Source organism: Ursus arctos, unplaced genomic scaffold (genome assembly GCF_023065955.2).
Source record: "Ursus arctos isolate Adak ecotype North America unplaced genomic scaffold, UrsArc2.0 scaffold_2, whole genome shotgun sequence".
Classification (NCBI taxonomy): Eukaryota; Metazoa; Chordata; class Mammalia; order Carnivora; family Ursidae; genus Ursus; species Ursus arctos.
In genome coordinates, this window is record NW_026622874.1 from 97,323,007 (window position 1) to 97,344,499 (window position 21,493).

The window sequence follows — 21,493 nt, forward strand, 5'->3', positions numbered from 1 at the left end:
ATAGATTTTTTACTTTCTCTTTTAATTATTTTTTTATTGAGGCAAAATTGGTCTATAACATATATAGGTTTCAGGGGTACAATGTTGTAATTCGATACTATGAAGTGATCAACACTAAGAGTCTAGTTATTTTTTTTATTTTTAATTTAACAGTTTTTTTATCATGTTCATGACCTAACTTTATTTCTTTCTTTTGTGCATAAAGCCTTGTACTGACTAATACCAAATAGAATGGAAAAGAGAACAGTTTTATTTCTGTTGTCATTGATTTAAACAGTATCAGGCTACAGAAGCTAGTGTGACTCCCCTAACCACGCATCATTTCTGTAGCATCCCACTCTATTAAAAACACAATTAGATGAGTTCATTTACATTTTATTTTTCTCTCCCATTCTCAGGACCCGACTTTGCCCAGTCCCAAGCCAGCCAAAATTCAGACAAAAAAACCCAAGGCAAGAGGTAAGCAAGCCAGCTGGGAAACAGGTATGAGCTACCATTAAGGCAGAGCAGAGGCAGACAGTGGGAGGGGTCTGCAGGTCACCGGATCTTACTGACTGTCTCAGCTCTAAAATCTGCAAAAATGGTGAAGATTCCTACTAGTGTCATCAGGGAAGCCGTAGCCTCTGTGCTTCTGTATTCTGATTACAAAATCTTACATTAAAGGTGGGATGAATGTCTTAAATTCTTAGCCAAGAAGGATGACTTCCTGGAAGAGACAGGCTATGAGGAAAAACATAATGAAGAAGGTCCAGGACAAAAACGAGGGGACAGAGAGAGAAAGAAAGAAAGAACGAAAGAAAGTAATATTTGGGGAAAAGGAAGGAAACGAGAGAACTCACTAGACTGAGAATAAGCAGAGGATGCAGGGCAGAGACTAACTGTGGGGAGTCTATGGACCCTTGCTGAGCTGTCATTTAGAGAGAAATAAACAAATGTCCCTAATGGTTGGGGGGTTGGGGGTGATGCAGATGGACGAGATGGACGAGATGGGACCCTGCAAAAGAAGACAATGAAGAGATCTCTGGGAAACGAATCTGCAGCTCCTTCCGGACCCATAATAGGAAGGAAAGAAGGGCATGGAAAATCGGAGCCTGACCAGCCAGGTAAGGCTCAGGGCCTGGGCAAAACTATGGGAAATGAGATTCAAGTCTGTGTCTCGCCTCCCTGGATCATTATTTAACTTTATAGCTTCCCATTACTTTTAAAAAGAACAAAAATTAGGGGTGCCTGGGTGGCTCAGAGATTAAGCGTCTGCCTTCAGCTCAGGTCCTGGTGTCAAGCCCCACGTCGGGTTCCCAGCTCAGCGGGGAGTCTGCTTCTCCCTCTCCCTCTCCCCCTGCTGGTGCTCTCTCTGGCTGTCTGTCTCTCTCAAATGAATGAATAAAATCTTTCTTTTTTTTTTAAAAAAAGGACAAAAATTAGGCATCTCAGATCGCAGACTGTAGTACACACTGTAGAAACATAATGGTTATTGATGTGATTTGATCCAAGGACAGAAGAATGGTGAGGAAGGGGGAACTGACATTTATCAGGTATTGCTGTGAGCTGGGTAGATAGAGACTCCTTGCTGGTTCCCTTTAATTCTTTCAATATCTCTATGACTGAACAGTTGCCATTTTAGAGATAAGGGGACTAAGGCCCAAAGGGTTTAAAATTTGCTCAAGACCCATGACTAGCATATGGCTAGGTCCATGTCTTGTATCCAGGTCTTTCTAACTCCAAAGCCTCCCTCCCCTTTTTTCTATTGAGAAAGGTCATTTTTCCCAGAGACTTTTTTGGAAATAGGAATTGAGGAATTTGACTTGCAAAAGGTAAGGCCAGATGGCCTAATAGGACTCTCGGTTTCATCACTTTTTCACCCAGGCCCTAAGAAAAAATTTAAAGCTCCCCAAAGCAAGGCCTCAATAACCAGCTTGTCTGAGGACAAAGAAGCTAGAATGGTGCCCAAGGACCTGACCCCATCAGCTCATCGCGGGGCCTGTCCTGTGGTGGGGAAAGAAGGCTGGAAGTGTCCTCGGGAGGCTGGAAGTGTGCCCCCTGACGATGAAGCCTCCAGTGACGTGGACCTGGAGCAACTCCTGGAAGATGTTGGAGAAGAGCCGGAGCAGCTGGAGGAGCCGCGGTGTGGAGATGCGGCCGGCGAGTTCACCTTGGCCTTCTTCGAGGAATAGCTGTGCGCGCCTGCCTCCCTGCTGCTCTCTCACTCCCTTCCCTGCCAGCAGGAGGGAGAGACCCTCAGAGGGTCTCTGAGAAGCTGCTACATGTGGGGCTTGTTCATCGGCTACAGGTTAACTGGCTAATGTCCCAGCTGTGTGGTTTACAAGTTAATAAAACAGGTTACAGCTTTCCAGCTTTCTGTAGTCGGTCTCTAACCACGTGCTTCCCTGCAGCTTCCCTCCCTCCCCTCCGCTCCTGTGGAACGCCCCTGTTTCTATGCGAGGCTGGCACAGCGTGGGGATCTGGGAAGGCTGGGACACCGGAGTCCTGGGAGAAGGCTGTCGGGAAGGGCAGGTCTGGGTTCAGACCCAGCTCAGCCACTTACTAGGTGCGTGGCCTGGAGAAAAGCTCTAACCATTGTGGTTCTCTTCACGCCTCAGGTGAGTGCGTCCAGTCCCGGGTCAGCTTGTTGGAGATGCTTAAATGAGGTGGTGCGTTGGACACATGCTCGTTCTGATGGTCAGGGAAGGAGAACGGGTAGAGGAGGGGCAGACCCTGGGTTCTGGGCTGGCTACCAGCTTTCAGGCTTATTGGTCCCCAGAGGCAGTCACCGAACTCCAGTACTGGGGGAGGGATCTCAGTGTGAGCTTTTTAGTATAGTTCATTTTTGGTGAGAAGGAGAAGACAGAAGTGGAAGATGCCATCAGTTTTCTCCTTAGATGCCTTTGGGCAGATTCTGCGGGTACTTTTATTCTTGTGGGCAAGGGCTGGGAAGGTGGAGAGGGAATTGGAGCAGATGGCTCTGTTTCTCTGCGGTCCTTGGTGGCCTTCCACACCCGCTGGCTCTGAGTCTTCTGTGTCTGGCTGGCATTATTATCGAAGCTGTGACCTGCTGGGCAGCTTAGTCAAGGAGGTCATCCTCCAGTCCCACTCATCAGGCCTTTACAAGAGAGTATAGGGTCTCCTCCTGGGGAGGGATGCAGGGAGGTGGTGCTGGTGATGAGGAGCTGGAGAGGGAGAGGGAGGCATAGAGGATGCCGCTGTTGTCCTGGGCTTCATCCTGGTGTGAAGGAAGGAGAAGGACGTGAGACAGTGGAAGGGGAGCTGTCCTCACCTGAGAGCAGTAACCTGGCACCTGAGTGCTCCACCGACACAGCGAGCAGTCCCTGTATTCCCTCTACCCCACCTTCTCCAAACTTCTCTTTAATTCCTTCAGGCCCTAGTCTGAGATGCTTACCTTGGGCTCCAGCTTGGGCTGCAGCTTGGGGTCTGTTTGTTGTCCTAGAAAAAAATTAAGGCGTGCCGGGGTCAGGTGGCATGCCGGCCAGGGTAGAGAAATGGGCAGGGGCCTCCAGCAGTGAGGTCATCGGCGTCAGGACCGGGGTCAGGCAGGAGGGATGGGTGGGGCACGTGTGTGAGCAGGGAGTGTGTGAGGAAGGAAAGGCCAAGGTGTAGAGGGGAGGAGTGATGGGGGTAAGAACTTACTTCTAATCCCAATGTTCTCATACTTCTCCTCAGTGTTTTGGGAGGATCCCCTGTATAGGGAGGAGAGGGAGGAAAGTGGGTTAGAGGCTAGGCAGAAGAGAGTTCAAACCTGTCTGGGGCTGGTTCTCTGTGTGTGGGGCTCTGCGACCCCCTGACACTCTGAGGTGAGCTCTGGTTTGAGGCTCTCTCAGGAGGCCTCCTGGAAGATTGAGAGGCAGTTTGCAGTGTAGCCAGTAGAGGTCCCAAGGGCGCATTGAAGGTGGATTGTCCTGGTGAAGGGGCTTTGTTGGAGGAGCCTTGGGAAGGGTAAAGTCTTGTCTGCCCTGCAGCGTTGGTACAAACTGAAGAATGAACACCAACACCACCCATCTCAGGTCCTGGCAGGTGCCCAGCCCGGGAGGGAGAGAGGGGAGGGAAGGGGCTGGAGAAAAGGAAAAAAGTTGGGAAGATGGGTTGGAGGGAAGGGGAGGTGGGAGGGTGAAGAGGAAGAGGGCTCCAGAGGGACGGAGCGGGGGAGAGGCTAGGAGCTGAGGAGGGAAGTGGCTCTGAGAAAAGAGATGCCCACTGGGAAAGGACCTGTAGAGCCCTGTGCTCTTCCCATAAGGAACTAACTGTTTCCCAAGCAGGACAAGCACTCACCTGGCTACGGTTTGGGCTTTAGCATGCAGACCTGTAGGGAAACAGAACATGTCAGGGTGCCAACCATAGAGGGCATCTCTCCCCCCTGCCGTCCTGCTTTGTGTGTTCTGAGGCCAACCCCCAGAGAGACCAGGGCATTGGAGCAGCTCTGTTGGGCCCACCTGGGACTCAGAGTGACACCTGCTGGCATCCTGAGGCGTCCCAACCCTGTCCTGCGGATGTCCTCAACACCAAATCTGGAGAGCAGCTCTTGCCTGCATGTTTTCCCTCTCTCCGTCCCCCTCACTCTCTCTCTCTCTCAGCTTTTCCCTTTGTGTCCTTCCCCGTTCCTAGAATTCCCCAAGCACCCCTCAACCTTTCTCCTTCCATTGCTGAGGCCCTGCCAACCCATTCCTCTCCTTCCACCCTCGTCTCAGCCTCACTGCTTCTTCCTGCCCTGAAACACTGGCTTTTTGTGCTTTCCTGTGGCGGTTGTTTCTCTCCTGCCTTGGGAACTTCATAGCTGGGACCTGGGTCTGTGCTGCAGCCCATTCCTCTCCACCTTCCGCCACTGAAAACTGCCGGTCTCCCCACCACCCTCTTCCCTCCTCATCTTCCTGAGTCTCTCTGTGGCATTTCCCAAGGATTGGCCCCTGCTCCACAGACATCCCCTCTGCCACCCAAACCATCCTGGGAGGTCCTGTCATCCACAGAGACAACCCTCTGAACACACGGGACTCATGTCCCCCAAACTCCAGTGCCCTCAACTCTGCCATACCCTGGGGTGTTTTGTTTTGTTTTGTTTTCTCTGGGACTGAGAACTCGGAAATATTAAATGCCAGCATCATTTTTATGCTACGTCTTTCTTTCCTTCCAGCTTTCTCTTACCATCATCCTGCTTGCTATACCTGTGTTTTGAGCCCCCGAACTCTTATCCCTTAGTAATCCACTTTCTTTCGGGCTGTGCAAGCTCCCTGCTGATCCTCTACTCTCCACTCCCCCTCTCATGAGCCCCTTGACCTCTCCCGTTCTCCTGTCTTTCTGCCACACTTAGCTGACACATCTTTAGTTCTGGATGCAGCCTATGGCAGGGGATGCTATTTGCTTACCCAATATCCATTCATTTCTTCTTACTCAGTTACAGCACCTTGATTTTATCTGGGGTGGCCGTATGCTCCCCTACTGATAGATATGAGACCTATGACTACATCCTTGCCAATATGGTTCAAGGGGAAGTTGTGGTCTTTTCATCCTTTCTTCCTTCCTCCTGTTTCCTGCCTGGATTCAGAAATAATGGCTGGAGCCTGAGCAGCTGTCTTGGATCACGAGGCAACCTTCAGGATAGAAGCCAGTAGGCAGGAAGATGGAAGCCTGAGTGCCTGAGGACAGTGGCTTCTACCATCTGCCTCCTCATCCTTTTATATGAGGGGAAACAAGAAACTCTGTCTTATCTAAGCCCTGTTACTTTTGGTCTCTGGTGCCAGCAGGGGAATGTAACTTCTAAGCAACAAGTTCTAGAAGTTTCTAATCTGCATGGTTAATACTGCTGGGGGAAACATGATCATGTGCAGCGATGCTTTTACAGAGCTCTGGCTTCTCATCTGGGTGCAATCCTGAGATACCATCTTCCATTCCCCCAGTGACTGTCACAGCTCTTCATCTCCAAACCTCATCCTCACTCTAGAAACAACCGCTGTCCTTTTTCCTCTGCAGAATTAAAAGCAATTTGTGTATCATTGAGTTTATCAATATACTTATTCATGGCTTTTAGGTTTTATGTCATACTTAGGGAGGCCATCTCCACTCCATGGATATAAGATGGCCTCACATGCTTTCTCTAGTACTGGGGTTATTTTCCCCCTCATTTAACTCTTTGATTGATCTCTGTGGAATTTATTTTGGTGCAAATTATGAGATAATATTATTTTCTCCAGATGGCTAATCAATTCTTCCAGCACCGTGTGTGGAATGACTCATCTTTCCCCATTGATTAGAAATACTACTTATTAACCTACTAAATTCCTGAATATATTTTGATCTGTTTCATCCTGCCTATATGTGGGCTTTTCTCTTTTCATATATTGGTTTATCTGTGTTTTAGTATGACAGCAACTCATCATTTTAATCATTACAGCTTAATAACTGCAGGCGCTACTGCTCATATGGTCCTTACTCCGTGCCAGGATCTATTCTCAGTGTGTTACGCTTAATTGTCATGACAACCCTCGGGGTAAGTATAATTACTCTTCCCATTTTCCTGATGAGTGAGTTGAGGCACAGAGTCATAGTATCATTGCCCCAGAGTTGACTCAGCCAGGATCTGACTGCAGGCTGTCCGGACTCTTTGCTCTTCACCTCTGTGCTTTAACATCTGCTGGGGCTAATCTCCTCTCCCTGAAAATCTTCTTCAGAGGAATTTCAAATCAATATTGGAGGGTGCTGGGGTGTAAATAATGAATGTCTCTAGCCCTCTCCTCTTGAGCTATAAATGCACACATCCACATTTCTGATGAACATCTCTGCTCAGATGCCACACAGGCATCTCTAACATATCCCAAACTAGAGAACCATCATTCTCCCCCAAACATGGTCTTTGACCCCTGTGTTCTCTAATTCGTTCGGTGGCGTCACCATGGATTCATTCACCCTGGTTCTTCCCACTCCCTCACCTCTACACCAGTCCAATCACCAAGTCCTACTGGTTTTCCCTCTTAAACTGTTCAGGATCTGGCTCTCTCCCTCCATCCACCGCGACCACATTAGACTGGCCCCACCCGGCCCCCTCTGGCCCCTCCACCTCAGACTGATGTATCTGTAAGGCAGAGCTGATGTTGCCTCTGGGATCAGAGGCTTTGGGTTTCATTTACAAGGTGCTCTTCTCCCATCTCCAGCCTCCTCCACAGCACTGAGCTACTTAGAGTTCACACACTGATTTCCTGCACCTGCATGGATAGTGACCTCTTCACCACCCTCACTGTTTGCCAGGCTAATTTTCATATTCTTTGAGTCTTTTTGCAGGGACACTTCCTATGGGAAGTCCTCCCTGATTCCCCTCCTTCCACCCAAATGACTACAGCTCTTTCCAAATGAGGCAGTCACTCCCTCTCCCCTCCCTCCACCACTGAGTTCCTTGAGAGCAGGACCTATGCTTTATTTACATTTGTTATCTCCAATTACAAGCCAGACCCTGGAAAATAGGCCCTCAACCAATGCTTGCTGAGCTGCTTCCTGTCCCTTCTGTTCTCTCCTTACTCTGCCCGGGGCTGACCCTCCCATCCCCATGAACCAAAAGGTGAGGATTGATGAGAAATGATTAAGTCAAAAGACAAAAACTGGAAAATGATCAGTTTGTGGATGAGGATTGGTCTGGAGCAGTGGTTCTCAAACTTGATCACACACAGACGCCACTTGATGAGACCTTTAAAAATGCAGATTCCCACGCCCAGACCTCAAGCCCAGCAGGGATCTGCATTTTTTAATGCAGAATGATGCTCGGCAGGGGGCGTGGCCCAGAACCACTTACCTTTGCTTCTCCTCCACCTGTGGTAGAGTATCAGTCCCAAAATTGCAATTATGAGCACGGCACCAGCCAGTGCCACCCCGACTGCAGCTCCCACACTCAGGGGTGAAGATGCTGAGCTCCCATTGCCTTCCGAGACACCGAGGCCAGTGCTGATGGGGGCAGTGCTGGTGGGGCCCTCGGTGGTCATCATGGCAGCTGAGAAGACATGAGAATTTAGCAGATTCTCTCCTGGAGGACTGGAGGTTTCTGGATGAAACTTGTCACCTTGTTCCCTAGTTTGGGGAATATTGGGGGAGGGGAGCAACTCTCACAGGGAGGGGGTAAGGAATCCACATCACCCAGCTTAAATGCTGACTCTACCTCCCATCAGTGCTGTGACCTCAGAACCTCATTTCATCGCCGACAAATAGGGATCACTAAGTCACAGGAAGAAAATACATTTTTTCATTGTGGTAAGATATAAGTAACATAAAATTTACTGTTTTAATCTTATTTAAGTATATAGTTCAGTGGCATTAAGTACATTCACCCTGCTGTGCAACCATCACCACTATCTTTCTCCAGAACTCTGTCATTTTCTCAAACCCAAACTCTGTCCCCATTAAACACTCACTACACACCCCCTTCCCCAGCCCCAGGTACCCACTGTTCTGTTCTCTGTCCCTATGAATTTGCTCTGGGGACTTCTTATAAGTGGAACCAAACAGTATTTGTCCTTTCTGGATTGTTTTAATAAGTGGCAAAACATCTGTAAAGCACCTAGTATATATTAGATTATTTTTAAGATTATTTTTAAGATTAAATTAATATATATTGAACTTCCTACAAAAAAATTATACCTTTATAGAAGTTTAATGCACTGTTTAAAAACTGACAGAATGCTGGGGCGCCTGGGTAGCGCAGTCGTTAAGCGTCTGCCTTCGGCTCAGGGCGTGATCCCGGTGTTCCGGGATCGAGTCCCACATCGGGCTCCTCCGCTGGGAGCCTGCTTCTTCCTCTCCCACTCCCCCTGCTTGTGTTCCCTCTCTCGCTGGCTGTCTCTCTGTCAAATAAATAAATAAAATCTTAAAAAAAAAAAAAACTGACAGAATGCTAAGCCACAGGAAAAAATTCAACTCCAATGAAAGCTTCAGGTTAGTGAGGACTACATTTTCTGTTGACCTTCATTAGAAAGGAGTAATAAAACCATCTTTTAATTGAGATAAAAAATTTAAAGTCTTAAACAAATGTATATAACATGCTATTTAGAAAAATAAAAACCAGAGGAATACCTATTAAAAAAAAAAATACCTCCTAGAATGTGACTAAAGCCACACGCTAAGCCAAATTCATAGTATCAAGTGCTTTTATTATTTAAAACAAGAAGATATTTGAAAAAGGAACAGAATAGTTGATTCCTTAGAAAAAGTACCAAAACCCGAAAGAAGCCAGCCCTACAAAAACTCAGGAGAAAGGTAATGAAACCTTTGTAGGAATAAATTCATTAGGAATCAGGACAACAGAGATAAATGCAGGAAGTGGTTATTTAGGGGAAAAACAAACAAATGTAAAACGAGAAACAAACAAGAAAATAGACAAGACTCTTGCAAACCTATCAAGAGTCTGTTGAAATCATTTCTGAGTATATGCTCAATTATACGTTGATAAATTTTAAAAACTCTGAATTGGATGATTTTCTGAAATAAAAATTTTTGAAAATGGAGTTAAGTAGTACACTTTCAGTGATAGGTAAACAAAGAAGAAAAAACTTTAGTGGCGCCTGGCTGGCTCAATCAAAAGAGCATGAGACTCTTGGTTTGGGGGTCATGAGTTTGAGCCCGACGTCCGGGATAGATTTTACTAAAAAAAAATAAACTTGAGAAAAAAAAAAGCGAGAACGCTATTAAAGAGCTACCTATCATAAGGATTCCAAGCTCAGGAGGTTTTATGGGTAAATTCTTGTGAAAATTTAAGGAACAAAAAATCCCCAGGTAGATTCTGGAACACAGAGAAGTATGCAACACAATGCAATTCCTATTCATTTCATAAAATGATAACATAATTTTTTTTAAAATATAGGTTAAAATGATAAAGGCCTATGTTTCTCACTGAGCTGAGTGGAGGAAAATACCCAGGACCGCCACGATGGAAGCATAAGTTGGCACAACCTTTGGGAATGCCTTTGCAAAATGTAAGATACCCAGGTTATGCCCTTTGACCCAATGATTTCAGCACTAGAAATCTGTCCTGTGGAAACGCTGAGCAACTGTTCAAAGGCCTGTGTTTAGGGTGTTCTTTGCAGTTTTGTGATGTGGCAGCAACTTAAATGTCTTTAAACAGAAGACTGAGTCAGTAGATTGTGGTACATTGCTACAGGGAGACACCCTGCAGCCTTTTTTTTTTTTTTTTTAAAGGCAGAGCTGTATATGTACTGAAATGGAAAGATACTTTGTGATACGGGGGAAATGAAAACAAGTTGTAGAGCGGACTAGCACACAGTTGGATTCTATTTGCATAATGTATCTATATCTATATCTATATCTGTATCTGTAAGAGAGAGCATTTTGCAGAAAGAAGTAGTGGCTGGGGAGATACAGTGCAGAGGAAGGAATATACTTTTCATTTGACTCCCTTCTGTATTGTTGGACCTTTTTTTTAAATGATGTGCAAGTATTACCTGTACCTTTATTATTTTCAAAATTCAACATTGATCAAACTTGTATAGGCACATTGTTTATTTTTTTTAAAGATTTATTTATTTATTGGAGAGGGAGAGTATGGGGGGTGCAGAGGAAGAGGGAGAGAGAGAATCGCAAGCAGATTCCCCACTGAGTAGGGAGCAGAACATGGGCTCAGTCTCAGGATCCTGAGATCGGGGCATGAGCCAACACCAAGAGGCAGTTGCTTAACCAACTGCGCCACCCAGACGCCCCAATAGGCACATAATTTAGAGTCCACAGATTCCATAGTTTATAAAAACAGCAGCCCGTGCATAAGGCCCACCTCGAGCTATTTCTTCTGACTTTAACCTCGTTTTTCTAAATCATATGCACATACTGCTGTTGCTTGATTTGTCTTAAGTCATGTTTATTTACTTCCTACCACTGAAATCGAGGATTTAGATCGCTCACACCCCCATGTTCTCCATTTTACTCGACAGTCCAGCATTTGATGTCCTTTTCATGACATGGTTCTGCTCTTGGCTTCTGGGAAACTGTTCTCTCTTTGTTCTTTTCCTGTGTCCCTAGCAGCTCCTTCTGTCTTCTTATTGATTCCTCCTTTTCCTAACCTGTAACAATCATGGGACTACCTAGGTTCAGTCCTAGAAACCCCTCTCTATCTACACTCCCTTCCCAGATAATTTATCCAGTCCCATTGCATTAACTACCAGCGATATGCAGATCCTGCCCAAATTTACATATCCAGCCACCTCTATCCCTGTGCTGCCAACTCCGGTATCTCACTGCCTACTCACACCTCCATTTGTTTGTCTTGTAATATCTCAAATTTCAGATGTCCAGAACAGAACTTTTGATTTCCTCCCAAGCCTGTTCCTCCCCCATGTCCCCCTCTCGGTAAAGAGCAACACCAACCTTGAAGAGGCTCAGGCCAAAAGCCTTAGAGTCACCCTTGCTTCTTCTCTTTCTCACCCCCACATCCCATCATCTGCAAATCCTGTCTGCTCAGTCTTCAAAATATAATCAGCATCTCAACTGCCCTTGTTGTCACCCTATTCAAGGCATATCACCTCTCACTGGTGTCCCTGCTTGTGACCTTGTTCATCCTTACAGTCTTATTCTCCATACAACAGCTGGAGGGACACTTGCACAATGCACATCAGAGCACAGCAGGAAACCCTCAGTAGACTCATTGCACTTAGTGAAAGTTCTTTTCTTGGCTTTCAGAGCCACACAGGACCCACCCCCACTGCCTGTTCTGATCTCGCCTCCTGCCACCATCAGCTTCTTCATCTGCTTCAGCCATTACTTGTCCCACCTCACAGCCTCTGCCCTTGCTGATCCCTCTTGACTAGAATATTCTTCTCTAGACCTCTACCTCAACTTCCTACATATCTGTGCCTAGGCTGGATTTCTCTGCTGGCTTCTCTTAGATCCACTCCCCAACTCTTCTCCACCTGCTTTGTGCCTTTGGAGGCTGGTTTTGGTGGACTCCATCCATGGGTTCTCTCACACAGTGGTTTCTATTCAGTGGCCAGTGGGAGTCACCTTCAGGAGATAGAGGGAGAGGGGCGTCTGGGTGGCTTGGTCGGTTAAGCATCTGCCTTTGGCTCAGGTCATGATCCCGGGGTCCTGGGATAGAGCCCCATGTTGGGCTCCCTGCTCAGCGGGGAGCCTGCTTCTCCCTCTCCCTCTGACCCTCCCGTGCCACCCCTGCCCCCTCGTGCTCTCAATCTCACTCTCTGTCTCAAATAAATAAATAAAATCTTTTTTTAAAAAAAAGAGAGGGAGGGGTGCCTGGGTGGCTCAGTCATTAAGTGTCTGCCTTTGGCTCAGGGCGTGATCCCGGAGTCCTGGGATCGAGCCCCACATCAGGCTCCTCCGCTGGGAGCCTGCTTCTTCCTCTCCCACTCCCCCTGCCTGTGTTCCCTCTCTTCCTGGCTATCTCTCTCTCTGTCCAATAAATAAATAAAATCTTAAAAAAAGAGAGAGAGAGAGGGAGAGAGGAGGGTAGGTCATGGCATAGACCTTGGCCACTTCTCCACTGGGTCTTACATTAATTTGGGTTCTCAGAGACATAGAACTGATGGGATATAGAAAGAGATGTAGAGTTTTGAGGAATTGGTTCATGTGATTATGACAGCTGAGAAGCCATAGTTTGCTGTCTGCAAATAGGAGGCCCAGAAAAGCTGGTGGTGTAGTTCCAAGTCAGACCTATAGGTCCGAGAACCAAGGAAACCATTTATGTAAGTCCCAGTGTGATTCCAAAGTCCCAAGAACCAGGAGTTCCAAAGTCTGAGGGCAGGAGAAGTGGAGGTCCCTGCCCATCCTCTACTTTTTGTTCTTTTCAGGCTCTCAACGGTTTGGATGATGCCCACCCACTGCTAAACTCTTCTGGAAATACAATCACAGACATCCAGAAACAATGTCTTACCACCTCTCTGGGCATCCCTTAGCCCAGTCAAGTTGACACCTAAAACGAAGCATCCCAGAAACGTTGACTCCATCTCTCACAGCTCCTCTCTTGTCCCCATACCATCTCTCTAGCCTGCACCTCAGTCCTGGGGATGGTTGTCTCCCATCCCTGACTGGTTTCCCTACCCTGTGCTCTACTCAAAACTCTCCTCAGTCACCCCGTGGCAGTGCTGCGTCCTCCCAGCTCTCACTAATGTTCCCGGGGCCTTTCCATTCCAGTGGAATAGAGTAGCACCCTAGCAACCTTTCTCCCCCAGATTCTGCTCCATTTCCCTCCTTTTCTCTTTTCACCACCATCCAACACACAGAATTAATTTGTTGGCTTTCTCTTCAGTCTTCTTTCCACACCTATGTGCAAATGGTATTGTTGTGGGCATGTTTTGCTTTTTTTTTTCTTTCCTGCTGTTTCCCCAGTGTCCATATCAGCACCTGACACATAGTAGGTATTCAATCAATATTTGTTGAATGAATGAATGAACGAATGAATGAATGAATGAATTTTCTCTTAGAATTTCAAGGCATTCAACCATTGCCGTCCAGCTTCTTCTGTTGCTATGGAGACCGCCAGAGGCATTGTGATTCCCAAATTTCCTGTGGCCTGTTTTTCCCTCTTTAGAAATTTTTTGAATCATCTTTTTGTCCCTGACGTTTTGAAATTTCATGTTGCAGTGTCCCAAGGTAGGTCTTTTTATTTTTACCCATTTCTCTGGACTCCTTTGTTCTGGAAAATTTCTAGAGATATTTGGTCGATGTTTTCTTCCCACAGCCTTCTCTCTTCTGTTTCTGGAACTCCCATTATTTAGAGACTGGAGCTCTTGGACCAATCCTCAGTTTTTCTCTATATGACTTTCCTATGGCTGCTGTAGGAAATGACCAGAAACTGGGTGACTTAAAGCAACTGAAGTTTAGTCTCTCACAGTCCTAGAGGCCAGAGGTCAAAAAGCAAGGTGTTACTAGGGCTGTACACCCTCGGGAGGCTCTGGGGGAGACTGTTCCCTGCTTCCTCCAGCTTCTGGAGGCTGCACCACGGACTCTGCTCTGTGGCCACATGGCCTTCTCTTCTGTGACAAGTCTCCCTCTGCCTCCGTCTTAGAAGGAGGCTAGTGTTTGCATTTAGGGCCCACCCAGAGAATCCCAGATAACCTCCTCACCGCAGAAGTCCTAACTGAGTCACATCTGTTACCATGTAAGGTAAGAGTCTCTGGTTCTAGGAGCTGGAATGTGGGACATGTCTTTGTAGGGGCTGCTCTCCAACCTGCTACAGTTTCCAGGTCCATGACTCTTTGTCGGCCTTCTGAGACATGTCCGTCAACTTGATCTCGCAATCCTTTTACCGGGTTTTCCATTTTCACCATTATAGCTCAAGTTCCCAAAAGTTCCTGGTTTGGAAAGCTCTGTCTGTTGCTCCATGCTTGCGCTCTCAACTTTCGGAAGATGGTAGTTATCTGAGTTTTATTGTCCCTCCATTGCCTTGGTTTCTTCCAGGTCCCCCATCATTCATTTTGTTGTGTGTTTCATGGGGGAAGGATTCCGTGTTTAGTGTAATCATAGTTTTAAATGGCATCTCAAGCCTCAGGCATCCCAGGCACAGCAGAGGCGAGGGGTCAATCCTCAGGGCTGGGGGATTCCGTGAGAGACAGAGACCCATGTCCTTGCTCCCTTGGTAGCCAGTGTGTAGAAAGCGACGCTGATTGGAAGCTGTGTGTGTGGTCTGGGAGAAAGTGCTTGTCAGCTAGTGGGCTGTAGGATCTGTTAGGATTTCTAGATCCTTTTGGGCCCATCAGATAGATTTCCCAGAGAAGAATCTGCTAATTTCTTGCCCTTCGTGGGGTGGGGGATACCAGCTGGGATGCCTGAGTCCTGGGAGGCATCTAAGGGGGGCAAGGCGTTTAGGGTCTCATCAGTTCACCAAATCTCCAGTTTTAAGGACTGATCCCTTGTCCCCAGTATGCCTGGGGTACTGCCCCCAGAGTCTCTCTGGTCCATCCTTTCTGGAAAGCAAATTTCCATTCTCTGCTGGGTGAGGGAAGGGGGCATAGAGGTTTCCCTGCTTCTTAAACAGTTTCTCACCCAGCCCTCCAGCTTTCTGACCCACTTTCACTCCCACTGTTGGGGGTTCTGGGGTTGCCCTTCATGAACCATCAAGGGGTTTTGCAGTGTAAAAATTGCCTTTCTTCTGGGTCTCCCCACTGCTGGTTTAGGGCTAAGCTCCCCTGGTCTCCTAGGCCAGGTACGTTGGTCTATGTGTTTCCAGCTTCCCAAGTATTGTTTTTGACTACATGACTCACATACTTTTTGTCCGTGTGGATTTTGTCTTAAAAAATTCTCTTTGCTGTCATTTTAGTAGGGTTTGGTAGGGAGGGGAGGTAAAAGTGCATATAACCCACCATTTGGCCAGAATTTATGCAATATTTTCTAGTGAAAATTATAGAAAAATGAATTTTCAAAAATAATCTTGATATTAATAATAAAAATAAAAGATTTAGAGGAAAGCATCTTGTGAGATATTTACGTGGTCTTTAGAAGAACACTCCCAAGGTTACTGAGGGGTATAGAACAGGGGCCATTTCTGGGTGGGAAGACTGGACATTACACTGATTTCCATTTCTGTCAATTGTCTTATAAGTTTAATGCAATTCTGATTTTAAAAATACCTATAGCTGTTTTCTTCAGAAGTTCGCAAACTTATTCTAATATTTATGTGAAGCAATAAGCCAAAACCATAATAAGGTTTTTGAGGAAGTAACATGGTTCTGATGGACATAGTCTTATCAGCCACTGAAACATGACCAAGTTACAGTCCCTAGAACAGTGTGGCGGCAACAAGAGAGAAGGCAGAACAGGGAAATGGAGCCGACAGACCAGAAGTGGGTGCCATCCTACAAAAAGGCCAGGCCTATGAGTCAATGGAGAGGAGAAAAAAGATTCCATAAACGCAGTTGGGATGATTGATTTGTTTCTTGGTAAAAAGATCAATTTAGTTCTTTACCTCACACCATATACCAAAAGAAATCCTCACTACATTAATGAGTTTTACTGTCAAAAGAAAGCATACAAAAATCAGAAGAAATTAGGGGTGCCTGGGTGGCTCCGTTGGTTAAGCGTCTGCCTTTGGCTCAGGTCATGATCCCAGGGTCCTGCTCGGCGGGGTGTCTGCTTCTCCTTCTCCCTCCGCTCCTCCCCTCCTGCTTGTGCTCATACACACACACACACACACACCCACACACACTCTCTCTCTCTCTCTTAAATAAATAAGCAAATAAGCAAGCAAACAAGTAAGTAAGTAAATAAATAAAAAAATAAATTCTTTTAAAAAGTCAGAAGAAATTAAAATATTTTCAGCCCCTAATGGAATATAGGATTTGGGGCTAAGAAATAAAAACAGGAATTTACAAAGGAGAATACAGTGAGATTTGGCTACAAAACGAAAACATCTGTATGTAAAAAACATTATTAAGCCAACCACAAACTTATCAGTTCTGTTAGCTGCAAACATCCCTTTGGGGTGATGTCTTTGCATGGCAGTACTTCACTTAGGTAAAACTTTTCTTTTTATTACTTTCCTGTATTTTAAAAAAATATATGAGCATGAATATCCAATTAATTGTATTAATGGAAAAAATTAATTTATTGATGAAACTCATAGCAAACGTGACTGAAACTGAGAAATGAGAAAAGTTAGGAGGATTAAGGAAGGAGGAAGGAGGGGTCTGAGGAGAGCCAAAATCTCCCCGGAAAGGCCATTTAAGGGAAGATGGAGAAGGTGCCAGAAATATAAATCCAAGGCTGTCTTGCCTAATTCAGGTTGTGAGCCACTGTCTATTTGCTGTAAACCAGCGCGGTGGTCCTACGGGGCAGGGGTTACCGAGGGCGGGGCCGCAGAGAGTGTCCTTCCCACCAAGAGCAGTGAGGCATTGCTCAGAATTGCCGGTGCAAGTGGGTGTAAAAAGCAAACCTACGATGTTTAGTTTTTAAGGAATTGCCTACAGACAGTGCGTCCCCCAGTGCCTGCTCCTGGGAGAGACGCCCTCCCCACACTGCTCTGGGGACAAACCTAGGTTCCAGTTCCCACGGCCTGCTGAGTGACTGGGAAGATCCATTAATGTGACACATCCCATCATTGGGTGAAAGATAGGTCAAGACAACGATATGATCAGGTCAGCTGGTGAGGCTGAGCAGCCACTGGTTAAGAGTGGAGGCTCTGGTTTAAACTGGGTTCAAGTCCCGCCTGCACCACGACTGTGGCTTTGGGCAGGCGTTTGGGCTCTTGGAGCCTCAGTGTCCCTATCTGTAACAGGAAGACAACAGCAGTACCTACTGTTACTGTGGGGTCATGGGGAAGGTTCACTAGGGTGATGCATACCAAGTTGTTCAACCCAACAGCGCACAGTAAGCGAGAGCTGCCATATTTCTGCTGCACACGTGCTTCTCAAAGCCAGCACGGAGGAGCGAGATCGGAGTGGACAATGGGGACAGTACAGGCAGAGGTGGGCAGTAGGGATGGGGGAGCAAGGAGGGTCAAGAGGATGGAGGCAGGGGAAGAGGGAGATGGGAAAGGAGAGGAGGGCTGGGGCTGGGCAGGGAGCATTGTGGGTCGGGTTCTGAGGAACAGAGCAGGAGAAGGAAGTGGGGAGATTGGAAAGACAGGTAATGGGGTGTTGCCAGGGAACCTGGGCTCTCGGGTCATCACTGGGTACCTGCTGTGTGTGCTGGGCTGAGCCCATGGCTGTGGGGAGATGCAAGACTCAGGGTTGGCTGGGGCTGCACAGGCAGACACATGACAAAGGGAAGGCAGCCCACATCCTGAAGAGGTCAAGTCCACCAGGATGGCATGGGACGAGGGTAGGGAGGCAGGGCTGGAGCCCCAGCTTGGAGCAAGAAGGGAAGCTAACTGGGGAGCCCAGAAAGTGCTGAGGCCGGGGAGTGGGGTTGGGGCCTGGAAGGGGATGGGTGAGGAGGGCAGCCCAGGCCTGGGGAGATGGAGGAGAAAGAGTAAAGTTGGCAGAGGCCTGGGGAGGAGGTGGGTGTGGGGAGAGGAGTTTGAGAGAAGGAGTGAGGAGGAAGATTGGGGCCTGGGCCAGGCCTGGGGGATGAGGGCACCATGGCCTTTAAGAGCCTCAGCAGGGTGGGCGTGATGGCTGCCGGGGCAGCTGGACTCACCGTGGGTGATGGTGAGTTTGGTCCCCTGGCGGGCCTGCCACACCTTCTTGCCATCTTCTCGTGTTTCCACTTGGACCCGGCAAAAGTATATATTCTCATCCTCCTTCCGCAGGTTCGATATCTGCAGGGAGCCAGACTTCTGACCCTTTGGCAAGTTCAGGGAGATCCGGTTCTTGTAGTCCTTATGGAAGGAAGGCCAAGTACTGTTGTAGATGAACTCCCCATGGAATTGTGTCCGTCTCAAGGCCACACTCACTCTGGAATTCTTGGCTAACTCCCAGCAGTAATAGAAGGAGAAATTGATGTGGACGGAGCCACCCATGGGGGCTGAGAGGTACTTTGGTTGGTTGACCTGATGATAGTCAGGATCTGAATCGCATTCTTCTGAGCTATCTGCAGGAGGGGGGAGAGGAGAGACTTTCAAGCCACTGGGAGAGATGAAGAAGATAACCCCAGACCTTCTGCACTCTCACCCACGCCAGTAGTGTGACAGGTGGTAGGACTGGCTCTCTGGCCTGGGTGCACCTCGCCAGGCTTGGAGAAGGGAAGAGGGTGCAGGGTTGGCACTGACCTAGCACCGTTGCTTGCTGGGGCTGGGAGGCCTGACCAGTTACCCCAGCAGACCCCTTCTCCAACTTCCCAGCCACAGCCCTTCCTGGGGACTCGCTGGGCCCCGGGGCAGAGCCAGGGTGTCCCGGACACTCACCAGCCTGCAGACAAGTCGGCAGCAGCAGCAGAGACAGCAGCAGGGACAGACCCATTGCCTCACTCTCCTCCCAGGGGAGGAGAAGACAGCAGCTCCGTCAAGGCCAGAGGGGAGGCCTTAGGCACCCCTCCTCGGGGGGTCAGGAGACACCCGGAGAGCGTGGATCAGGCCCCTTCAGAAGAGCAAGGGAGGGTGAGAGCCTTCCCCAAACTCACCCGCACCCAGAGTAACCAGCACTTCCTTTATCAATCTGGTTTCTTCTTTTCCTATATTGCACAAGTGCTTCCTTGTGGTCAGAGTGCAGAGAGCCATGACAGAGCCCCCAGCCTCCATCTTCACCCTGAGGGCCATGGTTCTGACCTTGGCCATGTGTGGCCTCTCCCTCCCACCTTGATTCCTGGCTACAGCCAGCCCTCTACCTCTCCTTAGGAGTCAGTGTCTGTCTCTCTAGCTCTCCTTTTCATTGGCTTAGTAGCTCCTGGCCTATGTCCGTCTTCCCAGATGAAGGGGAGGCAGCAGGACCAGCTCCAGCTCTTCCAGCAAGGGGACAGACAGCCATGAGTCTCTGCCCAGCTTCAGCCCCCTAGAGAGAAGGAGGAGGGAACCACTGGTGGTCAGATGCCCTCGACCTCCAGCCCCAGCATCAGGGACACCCAGCTTGCTCCTGGTCTTTCCCTCTCCCAGCAGGGGCTCCCCTTCAGTCCCTCCCCTGCAGTCCTGTGCAGGACCCAGGCCCACCAGCCCCATTCCCTGCCCTGATCAGTTCCTTTTGTGCAGTCTCACACCCTCCCTGGGGTTAAGAGGTAAGGCTGGGCCTTCTGGAGGCCACTCCTTGAACCCCAGGATGCAAGACTGGATTTGCGGGTCCTTCTTTCCCCCACTCTACAGATGAGGAGACAAAGGCTCAGGGAAGCCCTGCCCCAGGTCGCATGACTCTCACGTGGTAGGTCTAAGACTCAAACTCCAGTCTCAGTGAGTCCACAGAGCATTCTGCTCCTTCTGGATGCTTCTGCCCGGTTGCCCCATACAACCTCAGGGCCTCAGCTCCCAAGAACAGGGTTCTGGGGGGTGACTCCCAGGAGGTTATATTTTTATAATGTTCCTAAGGTGATTCCCTCCACAGCTGTGAAAGCCCTGTCTAATCCAGAGCCTTCCTTGACCAGGGGGGATATAAGTCCCAGAGCAGTAGAGTCACCCTGGTGACAGTCCTTCGACAGTCTTCAATGGAGGGCACTGCCAGCCTGTGACTGGTGGTGGGTGGGGGTGAGAGAGTGGGGCTGGGACCTCTGGTGATTCCCGGGGCTGGTTATAGGAGGTTCTGCTTCCTCCCGCCCCCAGATGAGGTTGGCATTGGCTTACTGAGTAGATGATGAGGGTGGGAGAGCATGATTTCATCACAGGAAGTGGCCTTGTCTTCTGGATGGTGGAAGCAAGCAGACCGACTTCCTTTTTCCTTTTCTGTTTCTTTCTCAAAATTCATAGTTTTCTTCCACACTTTTCCATGGGCCAGCCAGGCAGGCCCTGTCCTTTTCCTGTGTCTGCATTTCTTATACCTCCTCCCAGGCAAGAGAAGAGAAGAGAAGAGAAGAGAAAAGAGAAGAGAAGAGAAGAGAAGAGAAGAGAAGAGAAGAGAAGAGAAAGAAGAGAAGAGAAGAGAAGAGAAGAGAAGAGAAGAGAAAAGAAGAGAAGAGAAGAGAAGTTCTGCATTTTCATGGGATCTCCTTATCTGAGCCAGGCTCTAAATATCCATTGCCTCATTTTCAACTTTACAACATTGTGTGGTGGATGTATTTTCACCAACAGGAAACTGAGGTACTGGCAAGAAACTGAGCCTCAATGTCATGGACTCCTCTGGGCTGTGGAAGGTGCTTGGGCAAATGGTAACTGCTGGAAAGGTGGACAGAAGAGAGGACAAGGGACCTGCCATTTTGGCAGCTCCTCTAGAGGGTGGCCTGCCCTGTCTGAGGGGTGACACCTGAGTTCCATTCCCACCTTGTCTCACTAGCTGTGGGACCTGGCTGGACAGTCTCCTCTTTGCCAGGCCACCCAGGGAGGGGGCTGGACCCCACTAGGGGGTGCCTTAACCCATCCGTTGGGCAGCATGTCATGTTTATAAATATGAATGCTTCCTAGATAAACTTCGGCAGAGTACCTGCTGTCCAGGTGCCTTGGGCCCCACTGCTCCCATATACCCTTTCCCTAGATGCAAGCTGCACATTTCATGTCCTGTTCAGGCCCGTGGACCCAGTTGGATCCCCATGATACCTGGAATTGTGAGGTATGATTTCTGTTCACAGATGGTGTGTGGTCTCTGGGTTTGCTCAACCTCACTTCTCCCAACAGCAATGAAAGGGCCCATTGATCAGCCTTGAGCTGTGGCTCTCACAGAGGGGGCTTCTGGTGGGAGGAGGGCCTGGAGTTTTGTGATTCATAGATGGACAGAGCCTAAATGCAGCTCTATAGCCCAGAGGGTGGCCATGGGGGAGGGGTCAGAAGCCATGTGATGAGGAGCAGAGAGAGTGAGGGCTATGAGTTGTGGACCACATTTTGAGAATACCACCTTAGATATTTCCCCAAGGTCTCCTAAGTTTCTGTTCTCCCTTCCTCATTGGCCACATACATCACTATCCAGTCCCTTCCCCCTCCACAGTACCTCACCCTGCTCCTGCTTTCCCCGCAAGACCAGGAGTAAGGTAAAGATGCCAGGTCTAA

General features: G+C 48.3%; 2 protein-coding genes across 11 annotated transcripts in view; one reads left to right on the top strand and one right to left on the bottom strand.

Annotated features, from left to right (window-relative positions):
* The window catches only part of ZCWPW1 (zinc finger CW-type and PWWP domain containing 1), a 31,188-nt gene extending 28,837 nt beyond the window's left edge, over positions 1–2,351 (top strand). For 5 of the 10 annotated variants that reach the window (XM_044390264.3, XM_044390263.3, XM_044390266.3 and 2 more), the window contains one exon: positions 1,864–1,971. In XM_044390264.3, the coding sequence (XP_044246199.2) occupies positions 1,864–1,908 (45 nt within the window). In that variant the 3' untranslated portion in view covers positions 1,909–1,971. Of the gene's footprint in view, positions 1–398; positions 463–953; positions 1,104–1,863 lie in introns of all 10 variants that reach the window. The other 5 variants (XM_044390260.3, XM_026516141.4, XM_044390262.3 and 2 more) reach the window with 2 other exon arrangements.
* PILRA (paired immunoglobin like type 2 receptor alpha) lies at positions 360–19,010 on the bottom strand. Its single transcript, XM_026516139.4, has 7 exons — positions 18,782–19,010; positions 18,076–18,468; positions 7,784–7,978; positions 4,282–4,312; positions 3,643–3,692; positions 3,395–3,438; positions 360–3,217 (listed from the first exon to the last, which is right to left on the bottom strand). Exons 1-7 carry the CDS (start codon positions 18,834–18,836, stop codon positions 3,092–3,094), a joined length of 894 nt encoding a protein of 297 aa, XP_026371924.2. The 5' UTR covers positions 18,837–19,010; the 3' UTR covers positions 360–3,091.
* Positions 19,011–21,493: the final 2,483 nt, after the last annotated feature.